The sequence below is a fragment of the Phlebotomus papatasi genome, chromosome 1 (genome assembly GCF_024763615.1).
Source record: "Phlebotomus papatasi isolate M1 chromosome 1, Ppap_2.1, whole genome shotgun sequence".
Classification (NCBI taxonomy): domain Eukaryota; kingdom Metazoa; phylum Arthropoda; class Insecta; order Diptera; family Psychodidae; genus Phlebotomus; species Phlebotomus papatasi.
Genome location: NC_077222.1, coordinates 3,302,656 through 3,322,106, shown reverse-complemented (window position 1 = coordinate 3,322,106; position 19,451 = coordinate 3,302,656). Strand labels below are relative to the sequence as shown.

At 32.0% G+C, this 19,451-nt stretch overlaps 1 protein-coding gene and 1 non-coding gene across 3 annotated transcripts in view; one reads left to right on the top strand and one right to left on the bottom strand.

Moving 5' to 3' along the window:
- Positions 1-19,451, top strand: part of LOC129799936 (cytotoxic granule associated RNA binding protein TIA1) — a 93,892-nt gene that overhangs the window by 21,770 nt on the left and 52,671 nt on the right. For both annotated transcript variants that reach the window (XM_055844235.1, XM_055844234.1), the window contains exons 2-3: positions 18,724-18,811; positions 19,123-19,198. In XM_055844235.1, the coding sequence (XP_055700210.1) occupies positions 18,724-18,811; positions 19,123-19,198 (164 nt within the window). The remainder of the gene's footprint in view (positions 1-18,723; positions 18,812-19,122; positions 19,199-19,451) is intronic.
- On the bottom strand, positions 6,565-6,637 carry Trnat-agu (transfer RNA threonine (anticodon AGU)). Its single transcript has one exon. It is a non-coding gene; the product is annotated as a tRNA-Thr (tRNA).

Below are 19,451 nucleotides of genomic sequence, written 5' to 3'. Positions count from 1 at the left end.
GACACAACTGGTGAAGCTTTCAGGCATTTGGGCAGAGAAAATTGGAATTGGAGATGCTCATTAGGATGGCAAATGCTTCTGTGTGGATAAGAGAAGTTAACCTCACTGGACCTACAGCAAATTGCAGAGAGGGTGAGAAAACGAATTTTCTTGAGTTCTTCCCGGATGTCACAAGTGCGCACAATTGCAGATCCTCCGGAAGGTGATTCTGAAGCTAGAGCTCTCCCCCTGGGCTGTGTGCTTCTCGCTGTACCCATTAAGGGCAAAGTACAGAGGGTACAGATAATTCACTGTCCACATTGAGAATTTTCTGGTCCAGGATCGTGTGAATTGTTGATATTTCCACTTCCTCAATATATTCTTGATAATTTTCATCATTTGGGTACATATCATCATGTGCCGATGTTCTTCGAACAGCCGGGCAAATTTATGGAGGAAGCGACAGTCTGTCCGGACACCAGTTTCCATTCCAGCAAATATTGGGCCCTCTTTCATCTCTGTTTACTTGCCAAAGGAATCATTCTTGCTGCTTTCTTCATCAGATGGTTCCTCAGTTATCATTTTATCTGTTTCCTCACTCATCTTATCAATATTCTTCAAGTATAATTGGTTAAAACTGCACAAAATTGAATTTTTTCACGCAATAATGAAAATAAACACAACATGTGCAATTAAGGTTATGTCACTTTCGCGCGCAATGACATCACATTTTTTTCAGTGTACCTCCCGCCATCTTAGAATGGGATTTTGACGGTTGTTCAAATACGACGAATTCTTGCTCATGTTTGATTTAAAGTATCAGAAAAAGCATGGGAAGAGAGAGAAAATGCTGCGGAAAGTTTGGGGGGGGGGGGGAAAGGCACAAGACCAAGAGAAAAGAGCAACATTTCACACAATGAAAAATGTTACGCGCGGAACACGCCCAATTTTTACCCAATTACATTTTCATACGAAAAGTCCTTTCATTGTTTTTCCGTTTTTGTTTTGTTTTGTGGAGAAAACTGTCCGCTGTAGTCACGCTTTTCTTCGCCCCCGTCGACGCTTTTTTTGCCATCATTTACCTTTATTTCGATACATCTATCTTTTGGTTAAAAGCTCACAATGAATTTTTTTGCCGTTGTTTTTTTTTTCGCCCCCTATTTGTGTCCGAGTGTGTGTGCTAAACTTTTAATTGGCTCTTTGTTGCCTCGTTATCCACCCCCAGAGCTTTTTTTTCCTGTACTTCCCTGTCTGCCACCCATTCCAAGTTGTGCTGAATTGTGCAAATTAATTTTAACTAATGAGCATAAGAAAGAACACACGTTGCGCGGATATAAAACACAGGAGTAGAAAGGAGACAAATCCGAAAAAAGCACAACTTTGCGACAGAAACTTCCTATTCTATATAGTCATCGCGTGGTGGAAGTATATAAGGAAAACTTTTCTGATTTTTTTTTCTCTTGACACGTTTGTCACAGATGATGGGGAAAAAATTAAAAAAAGGTAAAATAATGAGAATATTTCATCATTTCATAATTATTATTCGTTAAGCTCTACGAATGCAGTGGAACTTGTCAGGGATGTTAAATTATGTCTCATTTTATTTAAATTAAAAGAAATGCAATTATTTCTCATTTTTATTTTACTTTTTGTGAAATGAGACCTTTATCTTACCTTTCAATATTAAGTTTAAAATACTAAATACTGAGGTTAGGGTAGTATTTGGTAAGGCGGACTAGAGGACTTGGAAAGGCGGATAAAGTGAATTTGATATTTTTCTTTTTATCTTCACGTTTGATGTACAGTAGAGTCTCGCTATAAGCCATCGCTCTATCCCAGCGAGCACACTTAGCTGAAAAAAGTAGCGTTTTTAGCATATTTTTGCTGAATCGACTAGCAAAAATTTGCTGACTTATCAGCAGTTGTCGAACAAAAAGTGCTAACCAAATATATGGAAATGGCACTGAATCGCCAATTTTGTTTCAAGGTTAGCAGAATTCAACTGAAAATACATATGTTTTCAGCTGAATTGCAATCGGTTAGCATTTGGTGCTCGCTGGGATAGTCCACAATTTATCGACCGTTGATTTCAAAACACTGATTTTAAGTTAGGTTATGTTTTTTAGTATGCGACATGCATAATTATTTTAATATTTTTGGCAAACTTTATTGAGTAAAGTTGTGATAATTGTGATCCACAATGAATAGAGCAAGGACAAGTACCACAATCGCAAAGAAAGTGGAAGCCGTCGAGCAATTTCAATACTAAAAGTCGTTGATAATTTTAAAAAATTACATGGGCTATAGTGCGACCCAAGTGTCAAATTTGAAACCAAATATGGACTATAGCGAGACTCTACTGTATAATGTTTTCTGATTCATTTTTAACACTTCGTAGAACCCTAACTAAAAGTGTCACGGAAGAACCAAGTGGCAGCCGCTGCCACTTATCGGATTTTACATAATATTTTGATATTTTTAATTATATTTTAACATTCGGACCTTTAGTCAGTTCTTTTCTGGTGTCTGAATCAGAAATTTCACCTCCTTGGGTACTGTATCTAAAGATTTTTAACCATTCGATGTTGTCATCTTTATCAGAATCATGGAGTCAGAGAAAGTGGTGTGCCTTTGGATGCGGCAGCCTTTGAATGTTTCAATTTTTCTCTTATTTTTCAAAGCAAAAATTCTACTTTATGAACAATAGTTAATACTATTAACTATTTTCTATTAACTTCGCTTAACAAAATGGATTTTTAGCTTTGGAATGTAAGAGAAAAATTGAATAATTCCCAAAATTATTCATATTTCCCAATTCAATATTTCCCATAATTCTTCTCAATAATTTGCAAAAACACTTTCAATTTGTTGTTTTAAGGCTTTTATACACTAACAATCAAGAAAATTACATCTGCAGAACGTCAAACTCCCATATAAAGTGCATATGGTAGCAACTGCCACTTGGTCCTTCCGAGTGCAGTTTTTTGTTTTTGCAATATATTTACATTAATATTTAATTTTTATTAAAAATTTTATAACGAAAAAATAGCCAGATAAATTCTGCACGCATTCAATCAGGCCTTCAGGCGAAATGATATATTCTTCACTGAAAAAAAAATAAATTGAAAACTAAATTGGCAGCGGCTGCCACTAGGGTCCTTCCAAGTGTTAAATAACGCTTGAGAAATTTATAAAGTTCGAGAAATGTACTAAAATTATTTTTCATTTTGTTTGCAAATTACCTTAAGTGAAACTTTAGACTTTTGAGAGTTTCGTTTGTAGGGGAGGGTGGGGCAGTTCACCACTAAATTGCAAAATGGATTTTGAGACCATTTTGCAAAAAGATGATAAACAGAAGTAAAACTTTGTATATTCTTTGAATTACAGTTGGGTTTAGGGTTAATAAAAATAATATCAATAATCTTTTAATTTCATTAGTCTATTGTGAGGAAATTCATTTGATTTGAAAGGCAGAATGTGTCCCCCATTGCGGGGCAATTTCAAGAGAAATATGAGACAATTTTTGAGAAAGATAAAACATGTTTATAGGAAACTTGCGGTATCAGATTTGATTAAAATTCCTATTTTGAAGTCTTCTAAGACTCTAAAACATAAAAATATAATCGAACAAGAACTTTATAACAGAATTTTTACACTAATTAATCCTACAGAGAAAATAACATATCGCTAAAGATTTGCAAGCCTATTTCTCATTAATTGAGCAATTTTCTTTAAATGTTTATCTGAAAGAAATGTCTTTTGTAGTGCTAAGCTAATTCTGTACATTATTGGATGATTATATCGCCTTAGAATATGTCCTTTTTAGTATAACAGTTTTATAATAGTATTTTAAAGTCTTGAATTTTTATAATACTAAAAAAATTTTACAATATCCTGCTGAAAACATTCTGAACAGATATTATAACAATTAAATTCATCATTTTTAAGCACTTAAAAACGCTGTTAGATTATTTTTTTAAATTATTTTTTTATGAACTTTTAGGAAATACTACTTCCCATAATTTCGAACTTTACGAACAAAAACAGCTACAAAACGTTTTCAATGATCATTTTAAGTTAATTTTGATTGAAAAAGTAATTTGTTAGACACTGGAAACTTCTGCGTGTGCTTGCATGAAACTGCCCCTCACGCACTTTCAGAACTCAAATCAAAATTGTCAAAACCCTCTTAGAATTCATTCAACGCTAAATGCCTTATATTAATCATAAAATCACTGGTAATTTAATGCAATTATGTTACTTCGATAGATAAGTGCAATAGTTCAGAAATTGTTGAAAATAAAACATTACAAAAAGTTTCATTTTGATGCAGTTTTATAAAAAATCAATTATAGAATTCAAACGCGAAGCGTCACGAAATTAATTATTTTTGTGAATATGGATCTCAGTTATCTCTTCAATAACATAATGGTTTTATCCCATTTCTTTCAAATGGATAAGAAGAATATGCAAAAATTGAAACTGCCCCGTCGTTAAACTGCCCCACCCTCCCCTATCAAGTTCCCTTCTGTCAATTACAGTACAATGAATAAAACATTTAGATTACATCTTTTCAAACATCTAAATGAAAAAAATAATTTTAATTAATTTTCTACATATTACATTCTTAATTATTCAATTAAGTATTTACTTACTTACCAAGAATAAATAAATAAATGAACGACAAATAAATGATGAATAGAGATGTAAATGAATCTATTGTATAAATACAAATATTAATTTATTTAAACTGAGGATTAGCATTAATTTCCTGAAATGTGTTTTGTACATATATTCAATTATTCACTCTCAAGTAGGTATATGTTGTTTTACATTTTAACTAATGAAAAATTCAACAGATGATTTTATTTTCATCTGCTTGTTTGGAGGGTGCTTGAATAAATTAATTGACAATGAGCAACAGATTTTCATATTTTGTGCGTACCTTTTAATTATTTTACTATTTTAGATATATTGTATTCTAAGCTGTCCCTGTTGTTTATTAAAAAAATATATTTTTTATTTATAATTTTACAATTTTCGTTGTAAAAATAGGGAGGTGTTAGGCAAGTTTATATAGAAATATAGAAATCTGAGTACGGCACGTAAGGGGTTTATCTATTAAATATTTATTCTATGATACTTATGTCCTAAATAAAGTACCTTATTTGAAAGTAAATAAGAAAAACGCATCTTTCAAAGGTAGGGGAAGGCATTCAGGATTCGCACATTTTCTGTCTTTGAACACTTCATATTTTTCGCATATTTCTCGAATGAATCTGACCTATCTATGGCATATTTCTATAGCAAGTTCTAGATCACTAATTTCCTGAAAAAAAAAAATGGGAAAAATATGAAATGTTCTAAGCCACAATGTGTGCGAAACCTGAAAGCCTTTCCCCCTAATACCATTTTAAAATCAAGACTTCTTTAAATACTAAAGTATGTGCAGATTTGTTTTATTAAATCTCAAAAAACTTAAAAAAAAACATTTTTTCTATTTTTTATATTTTCTATTTAGACATTTATTTTATTTAAAAATTATGCCAGGAAAATATTTTGTTGATTTTTTAACTGAATTTTTACAATTGTCTAAATGAGAATAAATGATTATTATACCTCAAAAATAAATGAATAAATGAATAGCCTCAAAGTGTCTCTTATGAGCTTTCAGGGTCTAGGGGAAACTGGGGCACCACCGAAAACTGGGTAGCATCGTAATCTGCGATTTTTTATTCACGTATTAGACTTCAGAGGACGACTCCTATATGAGTTCATAGATACTGCAGGGATGCTTGTCCACTGAAGAAATGGTCATCATAGTCCAAGTAGTTTAAAAATTAAAATCAGTGTTCGGTGGTATCCCGTTTTTGATGGTGACCCAATTCAGGGCCGTAGTGATGGAGGGGAAGGGCATTGAGGGGCAATGTCCTACTTTAAAAAAACCAAGAAATAATATAATATGTCAAGTTAACTATTTGTTCGTAGTATGACGTAATAGAAAAGAAGTGAATCTCCTATTAAATAGTCTGATATATCCTTACCAAAAAAAAATTCAAATTATCAATATGTCTTGCTTCAATCACACATAAAATTTCCTTATTTCGTAAATGGCATTTTAAGAATATCTAAATTTCAGTTCTAACTGTATAACTGAAATTATGTCTTAAACCATTCCACATTCTCTGGAAATCGTAATTTTGATTTGGTATTGCCCAAGTAAGGCGTTATAGAAGCAAAATTCTTATAATCTGCTTATAGTTCTTTCGGTTTTCTGCTCTGTGACTACTAAAAGGGCTTCTACAGAAATTTCAACATAGAATTCCCAAAATACCCCTAGAAAAGATAGGGCGATTTAAGCGCACTCTAGAATTGTTATTGAGCAATAAATTCGCAAAAATTTCCATATCAAATATTTCTTTTTATGATTTAATTCATTGAACGGTAATTTTGGAAAAAAAAAATTAAATAGTGAGAATTTTACTAACTTTAGTTCAATGTTAATTGTGTGCAGAGAAATCGTCAATCAGAGCAAATGACACTCAAATCATCCAGTTTTTTCTCAGTGGAGATAGGAAAAGTTCCTGCCTCCACCCAGAATCGAACTAGAGACCTCTCGTTAACTAGACGAGTGCTCTACCAACTGAGCTATAGAGGCCACATGCTCTGCTTGACTTACTACACGACCTTTAGCCAATTGCATTGTGCACTGAAATCACTTACTCTCGGGGTTGCGAGATTTGGAAAGATGTGGTGCGTACAATTGAGCCGGCAGCTCATGGTGTCCATGAATTAAAATTAAATATTAAATATTAAATATTTTCTTAAGCAATAAAAAAGAAATAAAATAGAATATTTATCTGTAAACTTGAAAATAATGAGTTGAAATTGCTATTATTTGATGAAATTAAATGAAACAATATTTTCAATCTTTTTTTTTTAAATTCTTATTAAAAAAGACTATTTCTTCCTATTCTCATTTACGTATTTTCAAGTAATACCTTATAGTTTATAACACTGGTAAAAATGAATGTATCACCAGGGATTATTTCAAAAGAATCATAGCCTAAAAGGTTCATTTTCATCAAATGACTTGAATTAAATTGATTCTTCTTCAATGAATCACATCAGTGATCCAAGTATAGGATGGCATTCAATGATACATTGAATGGTTCCTCAAATTGATCATTTCAGAAAGATCGATGTTCAGGAATATTTTTTTGCCAATTAATAGAATATAAACAGCGCAAATGAGTGTTTTTAGGTTTCATTAGAATATATAGCACGCAGAATGTGATATTTTTAAGACAACTATTTTCAATCTTGAGGATATTAATTTAAAAATATCGAAAATATGGGATACATTCAAATGAATCAAATTTGATCATTTCAATTGGATCACTATTGCGATTTTTTTTCATGAATTTTCTTACTAAATAAAACCAAAAAAACATTAAAAAATGTGTTTACTGTATCTACTCAAATAAGGAGAACGTGTCTAAACTAATAAATTGTTAGCTTTAAGATTTTACCGTGATATTTCAGCGATTGAAAATGTGGTATGAAATGTCAAAAGTGATACATTTGAATGGATCATTTGGATAATCACGCCACTTTTAGTGACGTCAATGACAGTCACTCACAGATTCGCTGAGTATAAACAAACACATATAAACAAACTCAGTAAAAACTCTTACATTTAACCATAGGAAATGCAACAGTCTTATTTTGTAAACCTTCAGAGGGACACACTCGGGATGCACCTCCAATCCCCTCAATAACCCAAAACAGACTGCTGTCTCAAGCCTTACCAAGCCTACTCAACATGTTCTCTTCTTCCTTGTTAGCGCCACCTATCTAGTCATTGTATTAATCGAGTCAAGGAAAACGGATATTCTGCCTAACGTTTACAATTTGGTGCGTTTTTTATCATATTCAGTGACGTTTTTATAAAAAATATATTATGTTTTAGATAAAAAGAATTAAGTTTAGAAACTTGTGAAAAAAATGAAAAACTTTCCAAAACTGAGTATGATAAGTAAAAAATAAATTAAACAGTTGTACGGATTTGTACAATTCCAAGTAATTATATATCGGTGTTCCGCCCCCGGAAAGAGATTTCTTGAAAGAGCGTAAATTTCCGTTAATCAAATAGTTAAAAAAAATCCTTAGAATTTCATTGTGTAAAATGCGTTTTTTTCGTGCTAAAAAAATAATAATAAATTAAGTAATACAAGTAAATTAAGATTTAATTAAAACAACTCTAATAAAAAAGTTTTTGCAAATAAAAAAAATGTTATAACTGGAAATCGTAAAAAAATAAGAATAAAAAAATCATTTGCAGGACAATAATATTGTGTTTTTCTTTTTATTTGTTTGAAGGGGAAATACAATACATTAAAAAAGATTAAAAAGTCATAATTTTAAAAGTTCCATTTGATTCATTTTATAGTATCACTCAATGATTCATTGAAAAGTTCCTTAAAACGAACCATTCAAAGTATCAAAATTCGATTCTTTTGCAATGGATCAGAATGATCTTTCAAAAAAGGATCGAATTGAAACATTTGAAATGATGGATCATATTTGATTCACCAAAAGGATCGCGAATGAATCAAAATGATCCACCTTTTTTTACCAGTGAAGGTATTACTTGAGTTTTGACGGTTGCTGCAGATCAGTCAGTATTTTGGTAAAAGCCATCAGTAATATATTAAAATTTAGTAAGCAATGCTTCTAGCACACCTTCTATATCAGGAATATTTCATGAAATCAAAATTTACATCCCCTTATTGCTCTGCACTTGTTGATCTTAGTCTTTTGCAATCAAAATTGAATTGAACTCAATTTAATTTGTCATGATGTTTAAAAGAAGAAGAAGAGTGCGAAGAATGGGACAGGCATTTTCAAAAAATTGAAAAAAGAAAGCGATGTGAATTTTGGTTTTAAAATTCACATCGCTCTAAATTTTAATGTAATGTTAAAATAAAAAATAAGTGTGTAAAAATGTGAGATAGCTATTTGCAAAACTTTTGCCAATAAAGTAAGGGATGTGAATTTTGATTTCATGAAATTCTCCTGGCTTAAATGTTTGTCGAAGTCGTAAAAATAATGATTTTGTTCAGTAAAAAAAACGACTGTTTTCAGTTAAAAGATGTTTTTGGTACTGTCAAAATTAAAATTTGATCAGTAGGACAACAAATTTGATCGTTAGTGAATTTAAAGCTATTAAAGCAGTGAAATTGTCATGTGATTCGTACCTTATCAAATTGTATTATTTTTTTTATTAACCAAAATTGTTTTTTTTTGTAACCGATATTGATTTCTCTACTGACCACAAATTTACTATTTTAACTGACCAAATCGATTTTTTTACTGAACGAAATTATAGTTTTACAGACCATTTCAATATTTTTACTGATCAAAGTTTTTTTTTACTGTGCATTTATATGAAAATACTGATTTTGTCGGATACAAGGGGTTACTAATTCCAATTTTTACTGTCAAGGGTTTCTGGTTTCTAGGGTTTCGCGAAGCGTTTGTCGGACAATTGACGAGGGTATCTCAATATGAGTTATCTTTTAATCGGAGAAAATTACGAAAGATAAAATTGCTCTTTCTCGAAATTGCCCCATCATCCCCTATCTAAAATTTAACTCATTTAACCACTAGACTGTGTGAGTAATTTGTGAATACGACAAAATAATGATTTCATGGTGAAATTATCATCAAATTCCATCGAAAAGAAGGCCATCCTTTGTACTCCTCTTGACAGAGACATGGATATCGCTACGTAATTGAAAGGCTTACGAAAAATTCAACGAATTTATTCTTTGAAGTGCTATTGGAGTTCTTATCTGGAATTTTGTGTTCTCACTTGAACATTATCCTACTTCTAATGTTTCACTGAGACTTTTGAGTCATTTCCTAGGCTATATTATCCAGTGTTATTTGCGCCTTAAGTGCCAAATACTCGTCTTGGTGTATTTGGTATATTTGAATATTAAAGGAAAATTCTTCTTCAGGACACCGAAAGTGTTTGAGAAACAAAGGGCAGGCATGCGCAAACAAATCAAATATTAAATTTCACAATTTATTCACACATACACACCCTCTTGAGCCCCCATTTCGGGGCGGAAGGGGGCACCAGAGAGGATGAATGAGCAGCCTTTTTGCTTTCTTATGTCTTGCAAGATGAGAAGATATGTATTTAGTGGAATGATTCCATTACATGGTGTAAGACAGTCAAAAGTTGAGAAGATATACGGAACTTACTGAAAGTGTATAACGATTGGCAAAATGATGAAATGTAAGAGTTTCAAAGGTGGAACGGTTGAAAGTTGTTATAATGCACTTTGATGGTGCACTTCGAGAGATATATATTTTAATGCATCGTCGGAAGTGCTTTTATTTTGCTTCCCTTATGTTCCTCCCGTTTTCTCCCATGTCTGACCCCAAAGGTATTTAACATCCGTGTCATGCTGGAGGGAGATTTTTCCTCATTCCACATTCACCTAATTTTTAACCATTCCTCAAAGAGAGAAAGAAAATCGAACGGAAGAATTGTGAACATGAAATCACGTACAAGAGTAGAAATAAATCTTCAGGCATTACTGAAAACTAATTAAATCATGAGACTTCTAGTTCGTTATAGACTCCAGAGTTATTGTGTTGAGGTATGTGGAAACTAAGAAGGGGTTGATTGGGATGATGGGACAATGTAGTTTTATCAGTCTAATACTTCTCTTTGTTCAAACAACACGTATTCCTTCCGTGTTGTTTCTAGAAATTCTCTTTTAGCTCTTTCACCTTTTTTCCTCTTTGACAAGAAAAGTTAATTTTCCTCCAGGAAATAGGGGAACAAAAAAGGAAAAGCGTATTAGAAGGGATACAACAGAGATCGTAAGATGATTTTTGCTATTAGAGGACAAGCCTTTTTATCAAGTCATTAAAGAGAATGCTAAATACCAAGATAAGCAGAAATGCGTAGGATAATAGGGCAGTTAATTGAGCTCAAGTTTGAAAGTAAAAAAATAAATGAGACGGTAAAGCATTGCAGCTTTGCAAAGTGCTCGAACTCGTGGCTTACATGCTATGCTCTAAGAGTGTCACATTATTTAGGGTAAAATAGCCTAATAGGGGTTTCAGGCTAGGCATTTAGCCAAGTTTATGAATCCCTCGAAATCCTAAATACACAGAGAAAAATCCGCCACTAAAAATAAGAAAAATAACTCTAAAAATAGGCTAAATTTTGCTCCAAGCAACTAACTTTCTTATTTTTAGAAATAGGGGAAAGGCTCATAATTTTGTCCAGTTTCTTATTTTGTCCAGTTTGAGGATAACATTGGACACTAAAAATAAATTGATTAAAATGATGGATTTTTATTCCAATATTTGATGAATAATGAATTCTATCTAAATATTTGTTCTGTTTGGAAGATTTTGACACTAAATACGTTAAATTTTGAATATGATTTGAGTTGCAATTGCTTTGTTGAAAATTCAGTGTGAGCAATTGCTTACGAGAAATATGACAGAACTTCGTGTTTACTTCAGTTCTTATTTAGCTGTAGTGAAGTACTAACAATGTTTCTTCGGTTTTTTGAGTGATATTATTGAATACTCATTGAATATTGTGTTGATTCACGTTAGTGGTGATTTGTACATTTGATCTGAAGTGAGATTTGCCTTGTGAATTATATTTTTCGTGTGAAAAATGGGAAATTTTTTAAGACATTCACCAGTGAGGTGATGATTCTTATTTTGGACAGGTGTTTTTCTCACGAAATTTCGTGAAGTTTTAGCTTTTGTGATGACTAGGCTGGACAAATGCCTGGAGAAACAAAGGAGCATCATCTCTACAAAAGAGATGTAGCGAGAAATGCCCTGAAAGGCTCCCGGAAAGGTCAGGGAATGAGCGAATCCGCACGTACTTGGAGTATCGAAGTCAACTCACTTTAATGAATGATATGGAAAGTTTCCGGGCTTCTGTGTCATTCTACGTTTCCCTTACATGAACAGGAAGAGGACTTGGTAAGATTGGTTCATGAAATGAAGAACAATGGGCATCGTATTCAGGCGGATTAGCTGTCCAAATTTACAGCCAAGTTGGACAAATTAATAAACAAGTTGTCCAAAATAAGAGCCAAAGTCACCTCTACATATCAATTCATTTTTAAACGTATTAAAACTAATTTTAGTAAAAATGATATGATAAATAGCTTGCTAAGTTTCTAAACAACCTTTCTGAAAAGAGAGTAACAAAAAATGTCAATTAGTATTGAAAATATCGCACTTCAAACTTGGAACTTCGATGCTTATAAGCAGACTGTCCAAAATTATGAGCCCTTACCCTATTTCTCAAAATTTCCTAAAATGACACTACTTAATTTAAGAAAATATTTCTTAAAACTATCTAAAACTACTCCCTAAATTCTAGTTTATTAGGGATTGATTTTAGAAATTGTCCGGTTGATTTTAGAAGTTTTGTAAGATCAATTCTAGAAACCTTCTGGTTGCTTTTAGAAATTAATACTTACCTCTAGAAATTTTCACATTGACTTTGGAAATATTGTGAGATCAATTCCAGAAACCTCCTAGGTTGAATTTAGAAACTAAATACTTACTTTTAGAAATTTTCGACTCGATTTTAGAAATTGCGTAGGATTAATTCCAGAAACCTTCTGGGTTGAATTTAGAAACTATATACTTACTTTTAGAAATTTTTGGGTTGATTTTAGAAAATTCGTAGGATCAATTCCAGAAACCTCCTGGGTTAAATTTAGAAACTACATTCTTATTTTTAGAAATCTTCGGGTTGATTTTAGAAATAGCATGGGATCAAATTTAGAAATTCGCTGGGGAATTCTGTAGCAGTATGACAAAGTCATATGACAAATTTAGGCATTTTTATTGAGTAAATTCTCGAAAACCATTTAAAAGTGCGATTCGTACACTCAGAAAAATAATCGAGTAAAACTTACTCGAATCGATGTTGAATTAACTTTTTTTCGTTGTGATTTTCGATTAACTATATTTTAGAGTTAATTTTACTTCTCTTTAGGTGTAATATTCGTAAGAGTTGTTTTAACCTTTTTTTTCCTAAAATTTACATGACAAAAGAGTATAAATAACTCTTTTTAAGACTGAAAATAATTCGTTTTAAAAGTTAAAATAACCTTTTCAAATCCTAAAATGAATATGTTTTGCAATTTTATGTTTTTTTTTATTTTATCATTTTCTTTATTAATATTTTCTTGACTTCAAGTTCCCTATGTTCTGAGTGAAATATCATGTATGATGCACGCATATGTCTTCATGAAACACTCTTAGGCATATTTCTAGTTGATGTTCCATATCGCTCCTTGGAAATTACAAGGGGCCAACTCACTTTTTGGCGATTTTAAGGTTTTAATACACTCAGACAGAGAATTTAATAAAATTTTATATGATATGAGTCAATAAATTTCGTTATTAGAAAAGTTTTTCAAAATTTTACTCTTTATGATTGCTTGCGCGGTTTTGTTTGAAGTCAAGGGGCACAAAATAGATTTATCGTTCAAATTTTTGTGAAACAAGGGACTAACTCAAGCAAGTTAATCCCTTGTCATTCTAATTTCATGATAATTTACGCATAATTTAGAATTACAAAGAGCTAACTCATAAAAAAAACATACTTTGAAAGGTAAAAATATGTATGTTTCGATATTTATAATAATGCTCATACAAATAGAAAAGAATTAAATTGTTTTTATTAACATACATAAATGAGACAATTATTTATACAAAGTTTAATCTTTCATGCTCTCTCCTGAAAAATGACTCAGATTGAGTTGGCCCCTTGTAATTTCCAAGGAGCGATATGAACTTTGTCACACGAAAATCTTCTTGGCTGAAGTATATTCTTAAAACGAAAACACTTAAGCATATACTTCAGTTGAGATGAAATTTTACATAAAAAAAGAGTTATAATTACATCGATATCCGACGAATTAATTCAACTCGCACGAAGAGTTTTTTCAACTCTATTTACTAAAATTTACAACGAAAAAGAGTAACAATTTCATTGATATTCGTAGAGTTAATTCAACTCTGACATAGAGTTGTTTTAACTTTTTAGGTTTTTTCTTAGTGTATGAATCACTTAGAGTTTCATAAAGCTCTTTTCACTGGACATTCAATGGTCAGTGGCTCTTTATATTTTTCTGCTTCCGAATTTTACCATGAAAATTTGTCACATGACATTGTCAGACTGCTACAGAATTCCCATACCGGTAAAGTCAGTTCTGTCTTGCTCTATTTGTGAAGTTCAGGCAATAAAATCAACAATTTGAATTATTGGTTCAATTTTCCATCAGGATAATTGTATTATTACTTAAAAAGCTTCCAACTTGAGAATGTTTTCTTGGACAATGAAGCCTATTTCTGTATTTGAACTACTATTTGTCTATTACTTAGACTTGAAACAAAACATAGTATTTATTTAAAATTTTATTTAATGAAATTATAGATCAAAGTCATGCGTAAAAACGTACACAAAGGTAAATTTGAAGTTTTGATATGAATATCAATTTGAGTAAATAATAAATACCTTGTTAGAGAGAAGTCACTGTAATTATTCATAGTATATCAAAATGGGTTTACGGAAGAATGAATTTCATTGAAAGGAAATTGAAGGTATATAGTACATATTGATTTGCAATAAAGATTTGGAAACAGAGCACGAGTTCTGTTGTTTAAGAGGAAATTTGGCTTTTACATCATATTCCATAATTTAATTTATTTCAAATTGAAAATAAACAAGAAAATATGTTAATTTTATATTGATGTTTTTGCTGGATGTTTTTTTTCAGTATTGACCCAAAACTTCAAAAGTTTACTGAATTTCCATTGTACCGTAGAAACAATGAACTCTCTCATAATTGTCTGCAAAAAATAAGAAATGTATGTCTCCATCAGAGGGTAGCTAAATTCCCGTATGACCAACTTATTGCCTCTAACAACTTCTTGGAACTGCTGATACTAAAACTACACAATAATACAAGGGGTGATTCATTCTTATACTTCACTGACAAAAGCTTATTGTTTCTAAAGTTTCGCAAAACTTTGTGAATGTTTGCTGGGTTTTGCAAAACTTTTCTTATGTTTCATGAAATTTTGAGAGACATTTCTAAAAGTTTGTCAATAAAACTCTTCAGGGCTTGACTGTTTCACTTTCGTGTGACGTTTTTGTAGTATTTTTGTGGGATTTACCTATTGATCAATGAAAAGATGATTAAGAATATGAGTTAATCTGGCTTCCTTCTGCGCTTTGGGCAGTTCAGGAATTACCTATATAAGTGATCAGAAGAAAGTATGTATGTTGGGTATGAAATCCCTAGAGAATGTCGTGGTCTATGTCACCTGTGTTATGAGAAATATATGAATAAAAGAGACTTGAGTATCCTGGTCGAAAGGCGATTTATTGCTTCAAAATTTATGATTTGCCAGAAGGGCCACAATTCATTATTTAATAAATTCACAAATTTAACTTCAGATGACAAGAGATTAATTAAAATATTTAGAGATTTTTATAAGACGATGTTGGATTGCCCAGAAGAAGTTGAGAACAGAGCTATAAGAAAGTGGGGGCGCGCGAGCTACTAAATGTTCACCGCTGCAAAAGTGGTGCTGCAAGCGGCAAGTTGCGACAATTTTATTACAGTCGAGTTCCTCAAATTTGAACTCCTCAAATTTGAACGACGGTTGGAGTTCAAAATGTAAAATTTGAGGTTATGTGAAGAAAGTTTTGCATGGAGTCTGAATTAAAACTATTTTTCTCTGGTGTTTCCTCATTATTATCGTATTATATTAACTTTCGCAACAAATTCCATTTATTTTACAACAAATTGCATTGATATATTCTGTAAAATTATTTATCTTAATTTAGGGAAAGTGCATTTCACATGAATTCCGTTACGTTTTTGAAAATATTGTTCAAATTTGAGGAGTGAGAAATGTCATCTACACCCCCCAAATGTTCAAATTTGAGGAACTCTACTGTATAACCGTTTTTTCCATTAAGTATCATGTAATTGCCATAAAATATTTAAAATATGGTACTAAAATATTTTATGGAAACAGACACATACCATATTCACATAGGGGTGAATTTTCTTACCAAGTTTTTTTTTATAGCATATCGCCATTATAGCGCCATTATAGTAATACAAGAATTTACATACAGCCCGGTTTTACAAAAAGTTCTGATAATGCCTGCTTTGTTGAAGATTCAGAGGGAATATGCGGTATGCTTTCTTAATTATAGATTTCTGGGGCAATCTAAGAGTTACCTGTATATTTAATGGAGTATACTTTCTAAGTTTCAGTAGCCTAATGAGGGTTACTGTTGTAGGTCTTCGTAAACCAGTAAAGGACTTCATCCTCAATTGGTCATACAATTCCTTCGGATGAAAAGGCTTGAATACCTTTTAACATGGTCCCCACTACGCGACAGTTCATACCTAATAGCTTTTTTTCCGTGCTATAAATTTTATAAGTAAAAACGAAATGAGCGCCATATGTGCACATTCTACGAAGAAGTTTCTTGGCTGGAACGATTTTTGGAAGATACGGATTCGAAGACTTTTGCTATAAAAATTGACATTTGAACAATAGCGCGCAGGATTTCACTTTCAGGAAAAGTACCTGATGAATCGGTAAGACCGTTTTCAGACTAGAGGTTTAGCCTAGTTTCCGAAAGCATCAAAATCCTAAATAGTAAGCTATATAATTTGTTCTACAGATTCAAATAGATTAATTCCCCTTAATAGTCTATTACTAAGTCAAAATTTACCAAAAAATTTCGATTGATAAGTATATAGAGAAGTTAATACTTATAGCTAAGCCTTAGTGAAGCCCGTATACTGGTAAAAATAAAAGGGTCAAATTGATCCTTTTCGAAATGATGGATCATATTTGAACCTTTGAAAGGATCACTAGTGTCTCTTGAAATTTTGTATGCAAATTTATCACGTTAGATTATGCTTTATCTCGAACTTATTACTGATACCATATTTCTCTCATCTGAGCGAACACCAAAGATAACTTTATCACTGTTTTTGTTCGTTTATTCCGGAGGTAAATAAGTGTCAAAACAGGGACACTTTCAAAGGATCTTCTTTGATCCTTTCATTTTTATCAGTTAGATCAATTTGACCCTTTTATTTTTACCAGTGTATAGGTGTTTAACAGTCACGGATAACTTGGAAATCTCTGAATTTGGCACGTTATTCCCTTCAAACGAAAATTTTCGGTTCTTCTTTCTTTTTTTCGAGATCCAATTGTGACATTTTTTTCACGGGTTCCGGTCAAAATCCCGAAAGCTAAAATCCTGAATTCTTGAAAGTATCATAGCTACTCTCACGATTGAAGCCGCGCTTTCTGGAGACAAAGGGAAATTTTTTGTTTCTTGGGATATTATTTTACATATATCCTCCATAATTTCATCCGTTTCAGAATCTTAATCATTCGGGATTTTGGCTTTCTGGATTTTGGCTGGCTCAGTTTTTTTCATACGTATTAATTTAATTTAAATACAGTAGACTCTTGCAAATTTGGCTCTTTTAAGATCGGGCTACTTTTTAATTCGGGCAGCGGTTACATTTGAAAAAAGTTTTTTGTCATTTTTCAAGTTTGATTATGATTTTATCAAATGAATCAAATATGCTCAAATTTGATATGGTTTGTCTTAGTTTTGATGTGATTTTGCATTATTGAGGGATTTTCATGCAATTTACGTTATAATGAGTGTGTAAACTCAATATCTGTATGCACATGAATAAAAAATCGTTGCATTTCAAAAAGTTTGTCGCCCGAATTTCTGTCTAATTCGGCTGACATTTCGGTCCCATATGCCAGAATTTGAGAGAGTCTACTGTAATACTCACTTTAGATAATCGATAAAAGCTTCCACTTGACGATTGCCATAACATGGCCTCAAATTGCTATAAAAGCTTCAGTAGTTTGATAGGTCTATTTTTTTGATCATTTGTTGAAGTCTTAATACTTAAAGGAAGTACACTAGAGTCTTCTAAATGCGAAAGCTTAGGAGGTATGATTTCCACACTACATAAGTTCTAGGGATATTTTCAAAAATAACCGTTCGTCGTTCGAATTTGGGGATTCAGATTTGAGAGACTCTACTGTAGCCCTGTATCCACTTCAGTTGTACAACTCGTATGTTATGAAACTTTTTAACCGTTTTCCAATTTGATAAAAGCTTTCTTGAATTTCAAGAAATATTTCTTGAAGTTTCTCGCTATCTACGAGATCTTTTTCAGGTTTCTTAGGTTTGGTGGAACCTTATTCAAAGTTCTCAGGTTTCGCTAAACTTTTCTTAGGCGATTGTCATGGGTTTCTCTTTTTGAAAGACCTCTTTTTATAATGCGAAGAAATATGCGGTTGCTCAAAAGAGATAGAAGCAGGAAAAACAGAAGGAATAAAGAAAGTAGAAGAATAAGGGCAATTTTCGAAGAAAGTTCTGTGGAGATCGGTGGGGGATACAAAGGGAAAAAGCTCTATAACGTAATGTTTGAATGACAGAGAGCAATTCCCACGATGAATCTTTATTTTCCTTGACGTGGAAAAATTTAAATAATTTCAAATAAAACCACCAATTTCTCATATTTACTCACATACATATCCATCCCCTAAAAGCATCTCTATTTACACTTTTCCTCTCTTTTTTCTTTCCTCACCAAACAGAGAGTCATCATATATTTGTGGGTGATTTGAGTCCTGAGATTGAAACTCAACAGTTGAGGGACGCTTTTGCACCATTTGGAGATATATCGTAAGTTTATTTTTCATCTTCTTTTTTTTCCTTTTAACCCTCAATCCCCATTCCCAAAGTTAACTCCCTATTTTACCCATATTTCAAACTTTACTCACTTCAATAATTTATGAATTTTAATATTGAATTGAATGAGAGATGAAGAAATGAAAAATACGTCTAACATGCCAAAATAAACATTCCTTCTCTCGTTATTTTTATTCACTTCTCAATTTTGCCTCTAACCATTTTCTCTTGGTGTATTTTTTTTGTTCTTCTCTCATCCTTATTTTAATGTAACTCCCTTTTTTTTACATTTTTTTCTTCTACAGTGATTGCAGAGTTGTTCGTGATCCACAAACACTCAAATCAAAAGGATATGGATTCGTTTCATTTGTTAAGAAGTCGGTATGTTGGATGGTATAGTATAAGGACGATTAAATATTCATAAGGAAAGTCGCTCGACCATTCTACATAGGCATTTTTATATATTACATATTCAAAGCTATATAGAAACAGGGTGTAGCACGTGCTAATGATTTTTCTTACGCTTCACAAAGTTGTTACTAATATGGCCAAAAAAGATATTGCATCATTTTCCATCCTTGTACATTACATGAATTATTCGTAATATTTTGAAAATAATCCTCCAACGTGGAGG